General features: G+C 39.4%; 1 protein-coding gene across 1 annotated transcript; it reads left to right on the top strand.

The window, feature by feature from the left end:
* Positions 1-2,683: 2,683 nt before the first annotated feature.
* LOC104491575 (transmembrane and TPR repeat-containing protein 4) lies at positions 2,684-12,405 on the top strand (the record flags this gene model as incomplete). The annotated part of the gene is made up of 7 exons (XM_010134025.1): positions 2,684-2,763; positions 2,937-3,044; positions 3,175-3,316; positions 3,945-4,059; positions 4,538-4,650; positions 11,667-11,736; positions 12,254-12,405. Coding segments are annotated over 7 exons (780 nt in total), but the record flags the coding sequence as incomplete, so codon positions are not given.
* Between the last annotated feature and the right edge of the window lie 4,651 nt (positions 12,406-17,056).

Raw genomic sequence — 17,056 nt, forward strand, 5'->3', positions numbered from 1 at the left:
ACAGCATATCTCTGTCAGGGCCAGTGAAGTGAGAGAGACAGCTGTATGGCAACAGTCACCTGCACGTCTCAAATGAGTGTGTGCCTGGAAACCCTTTGCTGGCTCTGTTCTTAAGAGCAGGATGTTACTGCGTATTATAGTCCATTGTAATTGAATAGTTATGGTGGGCTGAGTAGTTCTTTTGGTATGTTTTAGTTTTTCTTCCCTTCTCTGTCACCACCATACTGAGAGGAACAAAAGCTACAATTTCACTTGAAGGAAAATTAGGAAACCTACATACAACAAGGAGCTCTTTATCTTGAGAGGTATTGTATAGAAACATCATTTCCTTTTGCACAGAAACTACATCTGAGGACAGAAGAAATACCATCGAAAATGATCACTATTTAAATAGTTTTGCTATCAGTTTTAATAGACACTCATACACCTTTTTAGGTCAGTGCACAAAATATACACGTACACTTAATATTTCTTTTGATGTTTTGACTTGAGAGGATTGATATCTCTCAGGTTTCTGCAGTCTGCACAATTCTGTTTACACGAGAAAAACATTCTTTCTGCTGCTGCTTTTGAGATTAGAAATGGATATGAGGAAGTTATATGTTTTAAAAGATCTAAAAAAGAGAATCAGAAAGTGAAATGCTGACTGTTTCCTAACATAAGACAGCTGACATGTGAAAGACTGAGTGGTTGGTGTATACCAAGTTTTGTGTCATATACTCTGTCTCCAGTCTTTAATCAATTTTTTTTTCAGTAACGCTTATGACTTGTAAAATGTAAAAAAACCCTAAAAAAACCAAAACCAAAAACAAACCAAAAACCACCCAAACTTCTGTAAAACTTCTTAAAGAAAGGAATTGAATCAGATTAATTGTAATCTTGTTTGCTGATATTGAAATGCGAAGTCAGGTGTGTTAAGGGCTTATATATATTATTGAGTGAAATCTTCCCTTATTTCTTCTCTTTTGCCACAATTTATCTATTTGCTCTGAATAAATTTAAAGTCTGTAAACTTCAGCATATATAATCAGAGCAATCCATTTTAGTAAGAATACTTTCATAGTGGGCTGAAAAATTTCTGGAAGAGATACACGAATAGAATTCAGTCCTACGAAACCTCTTTCAAGGTGTATCATTTTACTTTAATGACTCCTTGGAAAACAGTGTTATTCTGTCTTTTTTTTTTTTTTTTATACTGTCAACTGATCTTTATGAACTGCTGTGTCTTGATATGTACCATTACTTGCTTCTTTGGCATGGGCCTTGTCATGTTTTAATGGATGTACAACAGAAGTGCCTGGATTATTTTTTTTCTTGGAAGCTGTGCTAGAACTGCTTTTATGGGATGCTGAATTTGTGTGTTATTTTATATCTTACAGCCTGAGCAGCTGCTTCTGTGTATGCTTAGTAAGCCTTAAAGCATTTTTATTCTCTGTGAAGAGCACCACTTCAAACCAGTGAAACCACTTTTCCAGTCATTCTAGAAAGCATCAGAAATGTTCTTAACTGTACTTGTTGATGGGATGTTACTGCATAGTCAGAACCATAGAGAGATGGAATTCAACAATTAACTACCATAAAAATTAGGTTCAAGCATAGTTGTGTGAGCTGGATCAATAAGGTCCCATTGTGCTAAATACAACTAAGATTTTACTTTGATGGATATATAAGATAAAATCCTTTTTTGAATGGAGAAGGTGAACTAGAGTTATCTAAATGCATTACAAACCTATCTTTTTGTACTGCAATCTGAAGTAATTCCTGCATTTGAAAAGATTTCAAATATATTTTCAAAGAACAGAAGAAATTACAGCATGTGTTTGTTTTAGATGAAGTATATACAATTGGATTTCAAATAGTAAGGTAATTTAATTAATGAGTTCTGATACACTTGCTGAGTGAGAAGTCTTTTTTCAGGAGTTAGTACTCACAGTACTTTTCTGTTATTTCTAAATTGGAGTCTTCCCTTTGACCAGGTAATGTAGTCTTCCGAGATTTGTCTTAAAGTAGGGTTTGAGATGGCTTCCAACTCAGATTTGTCCTGAAATGGATTTATTCCTATCTAGTCCTTGCCATAAGTTCCGATGATGCGTCTCCTTCCTGGTAGCTGTATCTCAAAGCTCTAGATCCTTCCTTCATTCTTCACTTTCTTAATAGGCAAGGTCCCCAACATGTTGCTGTGCACATTGTTTTTATTTCAGAAATGCTCTTTGATGCATTTTTATCCCAAGGCAATATTCTGTGTGTGTGGTGAGTTTCTTCTGGTTTCTGCTATAGTAAAAGCAAAGTTTAATCAACACTTTCATTACTGTAGTGTTTCTTCTGCTGTGGTGGATTTGATTTGAGTCAGACTTTCTCTTACTTATCTAACAAATCAATGAAATGAAGAGCAGGAGGTCTCCATATAGTGTCTTGTGGAAAGTGTGGCGACCTCATTTGTAAAATGAGAAAGTGAATAATCTTTCTTAAATAGCTGCAACAGTTATTAATTTGTTCCTCAGATTTTGTCTTGCTGTGTTACTTGTATCTATTGTCCAGTCTTAAATATCCACCTACAACAAAAGCCAGCAGTGAATGACACAAGTGCTGACTGTTTCTATTTGGAGTAAGAATTTTTAGCATCTTGGCTCCACAAAGTATCTGACTGTATAGCATTTGGTAGACTGTTCATCTGTGTTTTCAGGTGCACTACAATGTTGGCAAAAACCTGGCTGACAAAGGAAATCAAAGTGCTGCAATCAAATACTACAGAGAAGCTGTAAGGTATCAGGAATTCTACTGCTTTAATGAACTCTCCTAAAACTGCTTTCACGTTTAACATGAAGAAAATGCTTAGCTACTCATTTTCATGATCTGCAGCATTGCAGAGCTAGCAATTTGCATACAGTAATACATATCCCGTACATAATAGTCATCTCTTAAATTTTACATTTTAGGTTGAATCCTAAATACGTACATGCTATGAACAACCTTGGAAATATTCTGAAAGAAAGAAATGAGCTCCAAGAAGCAGAGGAGTTGCTGTCCTTAGCTGTACAAATACAGTATGTTCAGAACAATGCTACATAGTGTTTTGCATCAGCTGAGCAGAAATTATACAATAGAGTCTTGTGTTCCATATGCTCAATTGCCCTCTCTCTTGGGGTTTTTTTTTTTTCTTCTCAATTTGCCCAGACCTGACTTTGCTGCTGCATGGATGAATCTAGGAATAGTACAGAACAGTTTAAGAAGATTTGAAGAGGCAGAGCAAAGCTACTGGACAGCAATTAAACACAGGAAAAAATATCCAGATTGCTACTATAATTTAGGGCGGTTGGTAAGTGCTTTTGAGTAAATGACAGCTATGACAGGAGTGTGTGTGTGTGTGTGTATAATTCTTCTGTACTGTTAAATGCTTATAGTTATCCCAGTTTGCTTGTTTTATAGTTCAGGGTTCATATTGTTGGTTGCTTTTCCTATTGCTTTCCCAGTATACTTCCTTCCATACAAGCTTTGGTAGTCCTACTTTTTCATTTAAAGAGGTATAAACAAAAGATATTTATCAATCATTGCCTAATATTAGAGTGTTTTGCAGTCATTAGTATATTACTATGTCATAGAACTATGCAAAAAAAATTCCATTTACACACTTGGAAATATTTATATTAAATATTTACTTACTCTTGAGTAGATTCCTAAATTGTATGTTGTTTTTTCTCCCTATCCTATTTGGCATATGGTGATTTGAAAACAAACCTGACTCCTAGAGAAAAGCCGGATAAAGTTAGTATATAGCACTCTACCTTTCATACTACCGTGGTATTCTTCTTCCATTTCTTAATTTTGTTTATAAAACCAAGTTTAACTAGAATGGAACAAGATGTTGGCAACTGTTGTGTGTTCAGTGCATGATAGGAAAGTAAAGCAAAACAGAGTGAAATTACTGGGTTCTTCTTTCTTTTCAGTATGCAGATTTGAATCGCCATATAGATGCACTGAATGCATGGAGGAATGCTACAGTTCTGAAACCAGAGCATAGTTTGGCTTGGAACAATATGATTATATTGCTTGATAACACAGGTATAAGCCTATTTGGATATTACAATGAGAAATTCAGTGTCCAGCAAATCTTAAAGCTTTATCTATATTTGTCTTAGTAGGAGCTCTGCCTCTTCTTTGGCTACCCAGACACTCTCTATAAATACATGAATAACTTCTGACTCAATAGTTTTAAAGTGTCACTTGAAATCTAGCCCATAAATTTAATTTCAGATCCTTATTTTAACACCATCATTGTGCAAGCACGTTCTATTACAGACCAAATGTCAAAAGTTTTGAATGTGTGCTTTCTTGTTCTGCTGAAGGTGTTACCTGTTGAAAACAAAAAATGAAGGGTTTCTATTCTACTATTCTGCAGGATTTTATGTTTGTGTGTGTGAGATACCTGGTTTTCTTTAAAAATGCATGTAATCAGCTATTCGTACGATACGTGTGGTTGCAGCGTGAAAAAGGCTGTGTTAAAAGATGCCTTCTCTTTTTCCATGGCATGGGCTCCCAGGTAATCTAGCTCAAGCAGAAGCAGTTGGAAGAGAGGCCCTGGAACTGATACCTAATGACCATTCCCTTATGTTTTCATTGGCAAATGTGCTGGGGAAATCGCAAAAATATAAGGTAGGTGACTAGAACTTTCTGAGTGTTGGATTTTGGGTTTGGGATTTGGTTGGTTTTTTTCCTGTTTAAACTATGTGTGGGTTTTTGGTAGAAACTGTTTGAGGACGTCATTGTGGACTGGGACTTAGATAATCATGTTGCAGTGCCCATTTCTGACACAGCATTGCTAGGTCACTCTAGCCTAAGTTCATCCCACCTTATTTTAGATGTCTGGGCACGAATATTGCTGCCCTAAATTATGTCAGTGAGGAGAAATAGGCTCTTAAGCACACTAGAGGGCAGTTAGGGTCTTGTATTGCTTCACTGCCAACAGAGAGAGCCAGCTCTGATTTTGGTTCAGGAACTAAAACTGTATGGCATACACTAGTCCGTGTGCATTTGGTATGTAAAGGCAGCAAGGTTTACCATTACCCGATATGAATTCTAGTCTCTTTGCATCAGACACTATCTAAAATAGAGATACACAGAGTTGCTATTCCAAGATTGAGGATGGGATACCTGGGTAACTCCAGAATATTATGAAGAAAAACTCCATTGAGCAAGATATTGATCTTTTTCTTGGATGCAGTGGACCAGCCTGTGAGTGGTACCTCAGCATTAGGTGCTTAAATTTACAAGTAGTAAATGTAATGGAACTGATGCCAATTAGCTATTTTTTCAAAAGGAATTGGATGAGCTGACAGAGAATAAATCATATGCAGTTAATATATTTAGTTATTTTATTTGACTCTATAGTCACTGATTTATGTATGTGATAGAGATAAATTAATAATCAAAGAAGTTTTTGGTATTCATAAAAAAATATTATTTATTGAACTATTGCTTTTGGGAGTTTTGATGGCTTTTTGATGGTGATAATGTTAGCATCACTGAAGGAGTATTCTCAGTATATGCAAAGTAAGATTTTGTGATGTGAAACTTCTCAGAATAGATACATTTTTCCACAAATTACTGTGTCCACTTAAATTTCTACAGTCCTGTGAGCCAGTGACAACCCAGCACTTGCTTTTGTTTTTGTAAGTAATGCTGTTAGACACCCCATTACTGTTTCTTTAGACTGGCTGGTTTTTTTCTGTATGTTCTTACTTCTTTTCTCTCTCCACTTGAGACCATTATAAACCATCTATTTTAGGTTACTTTAACGAAGTTCTAGAAGGATACAAATTGACATCCAGAATGTATAAGGGATGAGATGATGGAGGAGGTAATTGCTAGGGTTATTTTGGTGAGTCATGACTGTGAAAGAATAGAGGATTTTTGTATAGTTTCTCATCAAGAAGAGTATGCAGCATGACAGAATAAAGAGCATTTGTAATGAAATAAGTAGAAAAAATAAGTTGAAAACGAGCTAGAAAACTTCTCCAGGTGTAGGAGAAGCAAGTCTGCTAAAGTGCATTTAAGAAATAAAAAAGGAGGTAGTGATTTTGATTGCTAGGTCTGAAAGGTCATTACGCTGCAGGAGAATGCGTTGGACACAAAGTAGAAATGATGGTAGGGAAAAATGAAGCTTTTAAGGCAGCATCCTGAATAAAACAAAAGGAGCAATTGAGCCCAGGAAAAAAGCAGAGAGCCAGCGAGTGTTTTAATAGTTCAGGATGGAGTAGTAGGTTTGTGTAAAGCAAAAAACTTAACTAGACGCTTGAAAATGGTGGTTAAAACAGGGATTGCAAATTAAGGGAATTGGATAGTGGACTCACTAGATAAGGTTATGATCTTAGCAGGTGTATTTTGCATCATCTGGAGACACAGGGGGTTTTTAATGGAAGAATGCTAAATGATAATAATAAAGCACGGAAAATTCAGACTTCTTGTCCACCCACCATGTAAAAACAGAAGTGCATGGCTCTTAAGGATATTTCTTGAGTGTTAGGGATGAGAAGGGAAGGGGAGGGGATGAAGACTGTCAAGGTGATGGAGGTAATTTTCAGAGGGCTGCCTGGCTGTGTCTGATGTGTTGTATAACCTCAGGCATTTCATTTATTAGGTTACTTGTTACGTGTCTGTATAAAAGTTGTTACTGTATTGGCTCTGTTGCCGTAAAGTATGTGTTCTGGGGGTTTTGTTCTCTCTTATTTTAAAAGACATTGAGTCAAAAAGGTTTTACTATGTTATGAGAGATTTCCTTCCAATAAGCAGACAATATTGCCCTTCAGTTTCAAATGCACTTTGATTTTCAGTAGAAGATGGTTTTCCTAAGTGACAGAAAACCCTAACCCTTTATGATTTCTGCTTGTAGCTACTTATGAATGATTTATTGTTCCAGAAACAAAAGCAAACAAAGGATGAGCTGGTTTTGGTGGCTTCATTTTGTTTTTTAATTAACCTCTGTTATAGCAAGTTAGAGTTCTCCTTTAAATGCTTGTTCTTATCACAATGGATGAAGCAGCACACTATCTTTAGTTCTTTGAAAATATGTATGCTCTATTTTTGCTATGTGTATTTCTGTGCTTTTTCTGTAAAAAAAATATAATAAATTGAAACAATTCAGCATTTTTTTTAATTTGAAATAAAGCCAGGCTACAATTGTGCCATGGCCTTGGCAGCAGATGGAATGCAGTGCGCTTAGCCAAAGCCTTTGCTATAGGCAGTGTACAAGTTTCTTGGCAACACTTGAAGATTTGGCAAGATACAGCAATTTGAAATATCATTGATGTACTGGAATGTATATTTATTCCCTGTATCTACAGTAATATGTGTATGATGCACCTTAAATAGCCTTTAATCAGCCGGTATACTTCTACTAGCTGCTGAGAGAAGTAGTGCTGATAAAAATGTTTCCAGCATGTAGTTGAAGATGTATGGTAATGGCAGCCAACTTTGAGAATCTATCTCACTCAGTTTTCTAGGAATGCATTACACATGTTGTCCCATTGTGCTTCAGCAGCTTAAGGATGAGTCCCTACATTAAGTGCTTCTCCTTTGTGTAGGGGGCAACTCTTAGGCTTAAGACTGAATTAATTGCACAGCCCATCTTTCACTTCGATTGCTGTTAGCCTACCTAGTGAAGAAAGCAGAGATTTACTTTTTAGGCCAAAATACTAAAATTTGCAGAGGAAAAAAATACAACTTGTGGGACTTCTGATTATTACATGCTTTCAAGTGCCAGTCTACTGTTGATTTTTTAGGCTTGGATGGTTGTATGGAAAAGAGGAGACTCTCATGCAAGAACACTAGACTTGTTAAATTTTTGAGTCTCAGTATGATTCTCAGGTGACTGAATTAAAGTCATAGAATAATTTTGACTGGACATCCAGAGGTCACCTAGTCCAACCTCTGACCAAAACCAGGGTCATCTCCGGTTGAATCTTGAACACCTGTACGAATGGAGATTCTAAAACCTCTCTGGACAGCATCTTCCAGTGCTTGACCACCCTTGTGGTAAAAAAATAATTGTTTCCTTTTACCTAATTGGAATTTCCCATATGCTAGCTAGCATCCATTGTGTCTCATCCTGTCTCACAGACTTAGGAGAAGAGTCTGTCTCCATCTTCTCTGTATCATCAGACAGCAATCTTCTCTTCTGAAGGCTGAAGAGATCCAGTTCTTTCAGCTGTTCCTTGTATGTCTTATGTTTCAGCCCCTAACCACCTTGGTGGCTCTCTGCGGGACTCACTAAAGTATGTGCGTGCCTTTCTTGTAACGGAGAGCCCCAACCTGAATGTATACTTCAGATGTGGTCTTACAAGTGGTGACAAAAGAGAAGGACTACTTACTTCCCTAGACCTGCTGGCTGTACTTCTTTCTACTAATACAGCCTGGGATGTGGTTGGTCATCTTCGCTGTGAGGGTACACTGTCAGCTTTTATTCAATTTGCTGTATACCATGCCCACCAGATCCATTTCTGTAGAACTGCTTCCTAGACAGCTGTCTCCCAGCCTGTACTTTTGCATGGGATTATGCCATCCCAGATACAGGACTCTGAATTTACTACTCTATTGAACATCATGAGATTCTTGCAGACCAGTCCTGTTCAACATCTTTATTATTGATCTGGATGATGAGACAGAGTGCACCCTCAGCAAATTTGCAGATGACACAAAATTGGGAGGACTGGCTGATAGGCCAGCGGGCCGCAGGCTGGAGAAATGGTCTGGTAGCAATCTCATCAAGTTCAACAAGGAAACTGCAAAGTCCTGCATCTGGGGAGGCGCAACCCCAGACGCAGTACATGCTGGGAGCCACACAGCTGGAAAGCAGCTTGGCAGAAAAGCACTTGAGGGTCCTAGTGGATACAAAATTGGTTGAACATGAGCCAGCAACACGCCCTTGTGTCAAAGAAGGCAAATGGTATCCTGGGTTTTGTTAGGAGCGTTGCCAGCAGGTTTAAGGAGGTGATGCTTCCTCTACTGGTGAGACCACACCTGTAGCCCTATGTCCATTTCCCAGAGAGCCATGGACATGCTGGAGAGAGTCCAGCAAAAGGCCGCAAACGTGATGAAGAGACTGGAGCATCTTTCCTATGGGGAATGGGTGAGCTTGGAGAAGTTTCAGGGGGAGAATCTCAATGTTTATAAATATCTGAAGGGAGAATGCAGAGAACGGAGCCAGGCTCTGCTCAGTGATGCTGACTGACAAGACAAGAAGCAATGGGCCAAAAGCAAAACAAGGAATATTCCTTCTGAACATCAAGAAAACTTCTTTACTGTGACCAAACTCTGGCAGAGGTTGTCCAGAAAGGTGGTGGAGTCTCTGTCCTCAGAGATGCTGCCCGAACATGGCGCTGGGTAGGGAGGTTAGACCAGGCGATATCCAGAGGTTCATCCTAACTTTTCTGCCACTCTCTATCCTGTCCAGGTCCCTCTAAATATCAGCTTTTCCCTCCAGTGTATTGACCACTTCCTCCTATTAGGTGCTATCTGTAAAGTTTTTGAAAAATGCGTTTGGTCCCATCATCCAAAACATGAACAAGAACGCTAAATAGTGTGGGGTTTCAGAGAGACCAATGCATCTAGCAGTTTTCACAGTCTGGGTTTGAGAATGCCAGGGAAAAGCAATGCTAAAACTATGGAGTCATATCATCATCATGGCTTGGCTTCACGAACGAAGATCTGGGAAGGGCTTTTCCCACGCTCACTGCAAGCGATGAGTGCACCCTTCAGGCCTGCGCGGTGGATTTTTTAGGTGAGGCACCAGCGTGCGCGGAACTGGCTCCACCCTCTACACCTGAGGTTCATCTGCCAGGGCCTAGCGAGCTTGGACGGTGACAGCGAAGACCTCGGGTCGTAGGTTTGGTTAGAGTGTCCTTCTCTTAGATGATGGATGCCTTACAGGGCTAAACGAGCTCCATCTGCCGGGGTTTGGAGTCAGAGTTGTCCTTCTCCTAGGATGGCTGCCCGAAGGCTAGTGAGCCCATCCTGCCCATGGACACACTTTGTCTGACCCTTCAGTTGAGACCTGTCTGGCCTGGGAGACCCCACCGGAGGCACATGCCACCACCAGCACAGCTCTCAACCTCACAAGGGCACGCAAGCTCTTTCCCCATGGCAAGGGGGTGCCCATGAAAGAGTCGCTGCTCCTCCTCCGGACATCACAGACCTGGGCACGGGGTAGCCGGGGCCTGCCAAGAACAGGAGTCGTGGAGGGTGGAGTCATATACTCCCTAAATTTCCAGACATCTGGTTTCCGTGTTCACTCCTATCCCAGTATTCCTTCTCCTGAAACAGGATGTCCTGCTAAAGGGTTTTTAATTTCCTTGACCTGAGAAGATGAAAGCACTTTCTGCATCAGTTTCTCTTGGCTTTAGAATGGCAGCCTCAGCTGTGCTCAGCAATGCTTTGAAAGGAGCATTTAGTTTGGGTTTGAATTTGGACATACTGGGAAGCTCAAAATTCAGTGACTCAATCTTGGCATCAGAAGTTTCTCGTCCCCTGAGGGACCCCTTACAGAGACTTATTTCATGCTTCACCTGAGAAGATGGTGGAACCAAAAATCTGGCTGACAGGTTTTCTTTCTCAGTAGAGCCTGTGTTGTGTTTTGTGAATGTAAGTAATAAAAGCTTAGCACGAAGGAAAGGCCTTTTCCCCAGGTTATTGTTCTCACATACCTCAGACAGCAAGTATGTGCATTCACATGGAAGCCTACCACACTGAGGTAATTCTATCTTTAGGTCATTTGCATTGAAACTGAATGAGCAAGTCTCCCTAAAACACAGCGCAGCATAGAAATCTGTGTAAAATTCACTCTCTAAAATACCTAAACTTGCATGCAAGTGAGTAAATATGCTCCATTTAGATTGGAGGGGGGTGTATCTTTTTAAACTTCTGCAGGAAATATGCTCTGGAACAACATCATTTGGGAAAATAAAAATGTTTGAATTAGAGAATAAATTTAGCAGTAAATTGTTCTCTGAATATTTGTTGGGGGAGCTCAGGTTTTTTAAGAAGTACCCAGATATCAACAGTCCTAAAGAGTGCAGACTGCCAGTAGGAATGTGGAAAAGATAACTTGTGAGGAAACGTGAGGCATATTTTAGTTGACTTGATTTTTTCAGTAACAGGCACTCAGATACTCTTCACCGAGAACCACAGTGAAGCTTCTGTTTGAACGGGGTTTACTGGAATACCTCCATTTTAAATGCTACAAACTGTTTTAAAGGGAAAGGTGTCTAAAAGCAGTTTTCTCAGTTACTGGATTATGTTATCCTTTATTTGACTGACTGGGGAAAACTTCAGTAATGTTTGAAAATCCTGTAACTGTGCAAAAAAAAAAAAAAAGAACTAAGTAAACTGCTTTGCAAATTTCACTAGTGCTTAATAGCTCTCTGCTAAAATAAGGGCAGCCTGTGAAAGCAAAAGCGTGGCACTTAATTGTAGTGTTACTACTGTCTTCTGGGGCTGTAGCCACCTGAGCTACAGGATCACCCAGGCTTACTATATATATATATATAGTGTATATATATATATGGTGGTATCATACAGATATGGCATAGTTTGGGAATGTTTTTAATTACAATTGTGGGTAATTTTTGCATTATTTTATATACTGTCTTGCTGACTTGTTCTTCTAAATTATTCAGGAATCTGAAGCTTTGTTCCTCAAGGCAATTAAAGCCAATCCAAATGCTGCCAGTTATCATGGTAATTTGGGTAAGAGCCTTTCTAACTCTTATCTTCTGTATTGTTTGTTTGCTTCATATTCATTGTGTTTAAAAAGAAAAAGCAATCTTTTGAGCCTTCTTCCTGCTGGGCAGATTTCTATTTTACTTCCTAGAAAAACTGCCAGCCAGAAGAACAGGGCCCTAAACCAGAAAAGCTGTCACACGATATGACAGATCAAGAGGGCTGCACAATCCAGCCCAGAGGTAGCTGCGCTTCAGTGTCTGCAAATTGGTTCATTTATGCTTTGCTTGTAACCCGCAATGAGCTCACCAGATAAGAGCTGCCGTTTATGGCTGCACTGTAATTCATTCCTTCATCATTCCCATGCCAGTTCTGCTCCCGGGCTTTGCTCCTGCTTTTGGCAACAGAACAAGCAGTTACTGTGCCACCAGCCAGCGAGAGACCCTCATTGGAAACAAATGCTTTAATGTTGTTTTCCAAGTGATTGGCAAGATTGCACGTTATTCAACAATATTGCTAATGAAATTCCTCATTGATGTTCCAGCTGTGCTTTATCATCGCTGGGGAAATCTTGACTTAGCAAAGAAGCACTACGAAGTCTCTCTGAAGCTTGATCCTATGGCACCTGGCACCAAGGAAAACTACAACCTCTTAAGAAGAAAACTGGAGCAATTGCAAAAGAAAGGCGGTGCCTGATGTTTCTTTTCAGGTTGTCCGTGCGTGCTGTTTACGACTAATGCTACATGGGTATTTTGACCATGTAAAGGATTCAGTCACTATTTCTCAAAAATAATACCACCACCAGCACAGCTCACTGGAATCTTCAATTACACCCTCCAACAGATCCTAACATTTCCTAACATTGAGGGATCATTTTATTTTTACTCTTGAATGGCTTTTGAAGTCCCTTAGAACATTTTTATAGGTATATGAAAGCCGTGCAGGTGGAATTTCACAGCTTTCGCTTGTAATTTGATATCTTCATCTGACTTTTTAATAGCAGGATGAATATCAGAAGGCAGTTTTATTTCTGAAAGTGATTCTTTAAAAAAGCGCAATTTCCTGTTTAAATCCTGATCTTTTCAAGTGTGAAGAATATCTGTCCACTTCGGTTTTATTACTGCCTTCTACTGCCAGTCCTGCAGAGCCAGTGGAAGAATGGATTCTTTCCAGCACATCAGTCTACTCCTGTAACTTGACCTGTGCCCTTTTTCTTGTTTCTGGCCCCACCCTCTGAAATGTCAGATTTGTACAAGAGTAAATGAGGACGAAGATTTGACCATAGAAGTTTGTCAGCCAAGGTACTGCTGAGGTATGCTTGAGAGGAGAAAATACTCTTACATTAAGACAGAGATTTTAGCAAGCAGCAAAGGAAAAAGAAGTGTGAGGCCACAAAGGAGTCAGCTAGTTTCTCGCAGGGAGCCTCATCTAGCACAGACAACTTGGGTGACAAGTCAGAATTGCTTTAGCTCCTGCAGCAGGTCAGTGGTCTAAATAGAGTACAGTGGCCACAGGAGCCAATTCCTGTGTCCTCAGGCATTTCAGTGCCTTCTGGTTGAGGACATTACACCTTTCAGCTCCTGTATTGCTGGTGAGTAAGGAGAGAATTTCTGTGAAAAAGTAGGTAGCTGGGCAGAGGACCTGACCTTGGCTGTTGATGTAAACTGGAACGAACTCAGCTTCACCTTTGTCTCCCGTGGCTCATGTGCTGCTGAAGTGGCAGGTAAATAAGCATTGCTGTTAATGCATAAACTGATCACACTGATGTGGGATGACTCAGAGCTGGTATACGTTGATATGAGGTCACTTTTCAAAATGTGCTATATACTTTAATATCTATTTAAACTCTGGCTGTCCTGAGTTGTCTTGTGATAATATTTACATTCCTATTCAGGAAATAGGTATTTGGTGGTGGGGGGTTGTTTATGGGTTTTTTTTTAAGATTGGAAGATTGTTATTGGATGTGAAAACTGAGGAACTTTACCTCTCTTTTCATATCCTTTCATTCTTTCCAACCATGTTCTCCAGGAAGAAGTAGATCGGTGCAGTATTTGCAGCTTTCCTAATTTGTCCAATGATTACTGTATAGGAGATGTGTGTAATATTCTCCATACTCAACTCATCTATGTGTGCAACCATTTAAAGTGTCAGGGGAGTGCCCGCCATAGGGCAGGATGTTGTGCAACCTTGCCATCTGACCACCACGTAACCATTCTACATCTACATCTGCTATGAACCTACAATAGGCTACTTTTAAAATATAAATTTGCTTGGAAATGGCAGTTGTTGCAAGAAGTGTGTCTACAGAGCACCCTGCAGTACTGCAGAGCTACCAAAGCATCCTCTGACATAGCTAGCTTGGGTACTGCAAGTAGTGCAGCTACTTTAATGCAATATTTTTCCCAGACTAACTGTAAATCTAGCCAGTGAGGCTGTGGCAGTATGGTGCTGTTCACAGTATTGGCTTTGAATGAGTCAATATGCCGACCTTATATAGTATGTTGCCATGCTGATTTTAATTGAGGTACCAGAGGCACGTATTTGTGCTAGCGCAGTGCTCCTCTCCTGCAAATACGGCCTGTTTCTCAGCAGGACCGATTGGTTCATATAGGGTACGAAGTTGATGGAATTGTTTCCATTTTTTCCCGTTTCTGGACAAATTTTTCAGAAACCAGTTTGTGCTCTTTGATAAGTACCTGTACTGATCCAGCAAAAGGCTGCACCATTATGGCTAATGACCTTCTGATAATCAGCATAGTACCAGGTTTTGTGCCTGAAACATGGTGAAATAGATATACCTTTAGTACGAACAGCAGGCTGGCAAGGCTTTCCATATGTGGCCTGGTACTCATCAGATACAGAGGACACTCAGCTACTTCAGTGGTGAGGTATTAGAAAGTTGGGATCTGTCTGGGTGAGCTCGTCTATAGCAGAAGGTAAATGTGCTTAATGTAATCAGGTCTTTTCTGTATATGTGGAATATGAAATACTGAGTTTAAATTATTCTCATGAAGTTCACCTGTATAGTTTTACTTGTTGCCTGCCATATTAGCTTTACAAAAATCCACGAGATCGATATTACGTGTGGGGTATGAATTCTCTCTAGGTCAGTATAAACCAAAGCTATTGTAGGAATTCCTCCGAGAAAGTCACTTTGACCTTCTACTCAAGGGTCTTAGGTGGAAGAGACATGCCAACAAATTGGATGTTTTGGTCGTATCTGATAACGGTGTTTACTCTTCAATACAGAAAATATAATTCCTTCTGGATTAGTTTTCTGGCTACCTGTATATATTTTTGTTGAGGCTTTATTTGTTTTATATCATTTTCAGTGCTACAGAAATTCAGTGTGATTACTTGTATGATGGTAATAAGGATAGGCTTACGTCAGAGCATAATGATGTTGAGGCTTCCAAAGAAGCAGCAAACAGGACTGCTTATTTAATAAAAAATCCCTTGAGAATTTCAAGAATGCTAAATATTTTTTTACTTTATTTTCAGAAACATTTTGAGAGTGCAGACAATACAGTGAGTTTTATTAAAATGGTGATAATGTTAACTTTTTGCTTCTTTTATTATACCTCATATAACTGACTGTTGGAATAGCATGGAACACACAACTTGGAAGAGAGAAAAGTAATTGTTGTTACAAACATTGTTTGTCTTTCTAACGTGCTGGATTTTTTTTCCCTGCATTACTTTTCTACCATTGCTAATTACAGAAGATTAAAGTTTCCTGCTTATCATCTGACCTGCCTGATACTGTAGTGAAATTAAGAAACCAGGGTACTTTTTTGCGAAGATTGCTTGTTCAAATACAGTTCTACAGAATGACTCAATGCACAGAATGGAGTTAGAAAACTATTCACAATGACTGCTATGGATGACAGTCTCTTTTCACCAAAAACTTCCGAGGGAGTTCCCTAATTGTATGTTTCTCTCATGTTTGGGCCAATGCCATGTACATGAATTTTCCTGTTATTTAATTGCATACTTAGCATTTAAACTTCAGAGCTGTGGAGTGTGTTTGTGTATATGAGCTCTCAGAAATAAAAATCTTCAATACTTTCGAATGGTTTGTTAAAAACACTGGGCCTATTCACTGGGAACTTGTTTCCTTCATATTTAAGATGCCTGTGTCTGAGCTGTGAAGTCTATATAGTCGGTATATTTCTCTGTATAGTCACTGGGAAAAAAACAGGTAATCTGAAACATGAGTCACCTTTAAAGAAAGCAGCTTTAGGCTGTGAGGTGTCATGTACTTGAAGCAGGTATTCCCCTTCACTGACTTCAAAGGACAACTAAGATGATCAGCTCATATATATGAAGAAAATCTCACTGTTGCTTTCAGTTGAAGCAATCTGATCCCATACACCTCTGGCGTTCTCGTACATGGTTTGCACCAAGAATGTTGAAAGACTGGCATTGAAGCAAACTGGGAGGTACTTGCCTTGAGAGTCAGAGAATTATGAGAGTCACAGAGGATGAGGGAATGGGATGAGACAAATCAAAGAGAGGTTTCTGCAGGTAGTTAAATTTATATAGCTGATGAAGCGTCTGAGTGTCAAATCTCTGCCTACAGAGATCTGACAGGGAAACAGAACTTTGGATCCAGTTCAATCTATCTATGATGGACGTTAGCTTGTCTGCGATCACAATAAATGGTAGCAACTTCTTATTGAATTAGTTTTGGTGTCCTTCACTTTGTTTTAGAAGGAAACTGAAACAACTGTAGATTTGCAAAGGTGAGTTTTTTTTTCTTAAACTGAAGTTGCTATTTCAGGCTGCAGCTGTTAGAATGTTAAATGCAATAGCATAGCCCATTTCTGTATGGTGGGGTTTTTTTAGTTTAAGTATCTTAGTAGTTACTTGCTGTTTCCTGCTTGTGTTTCACATGTTATGTGAGCATTAAGTACATTTACATACTTGCAATTACACGTAGATTCCCACATGATTCTTGATTTTCCCTTTCACTGAATAGTGCTTCCCTCCACAGCTCTCGATAAGTCTCTACCAAATGTGCATTTATTTATGAGGGCATGTTTAAATGGAAAAGACTAAAACTTGCTAGAAACAGAAGTGAGATCCAAGGGTTGAATTTCGGTGGTTTAAATGCCGAGAGAACCAAACGTCTGTCACGTACCACCACAAGCAGCAGGTACCACTGGTAATGGGACTTCAGACTGTGAAGAGATTGTACATAGGTGTAAAGTTATAAATTCAGCAGCTCGCATCCTGTGCTTTAAGGGGAAAGGACCACAGAGCCACTTGGAAGAAGAGGATGTGCATAGTCCCATGGGCTGTTGAGCACTGGAGGACTGATTACCTGCCTATTAGAAAGCTGCGC

This window comes from Buceros rhinoceros, unplaced genomic scaffold (genome assembly GCF_000710305.1).
Source record: "Buceros rhinoceros silvestris isolate BGI_N320 unplaced genomic scaffold, ASM71030v1 scaffold22060, whole genome shotgun sequence".
Taxonomy (NCBI): Eukaryota; Metazoa; Chordata; class Aves; order Bucerotiformes; family Bucerotidae; genus Buceros; species Buceros rhinoceros.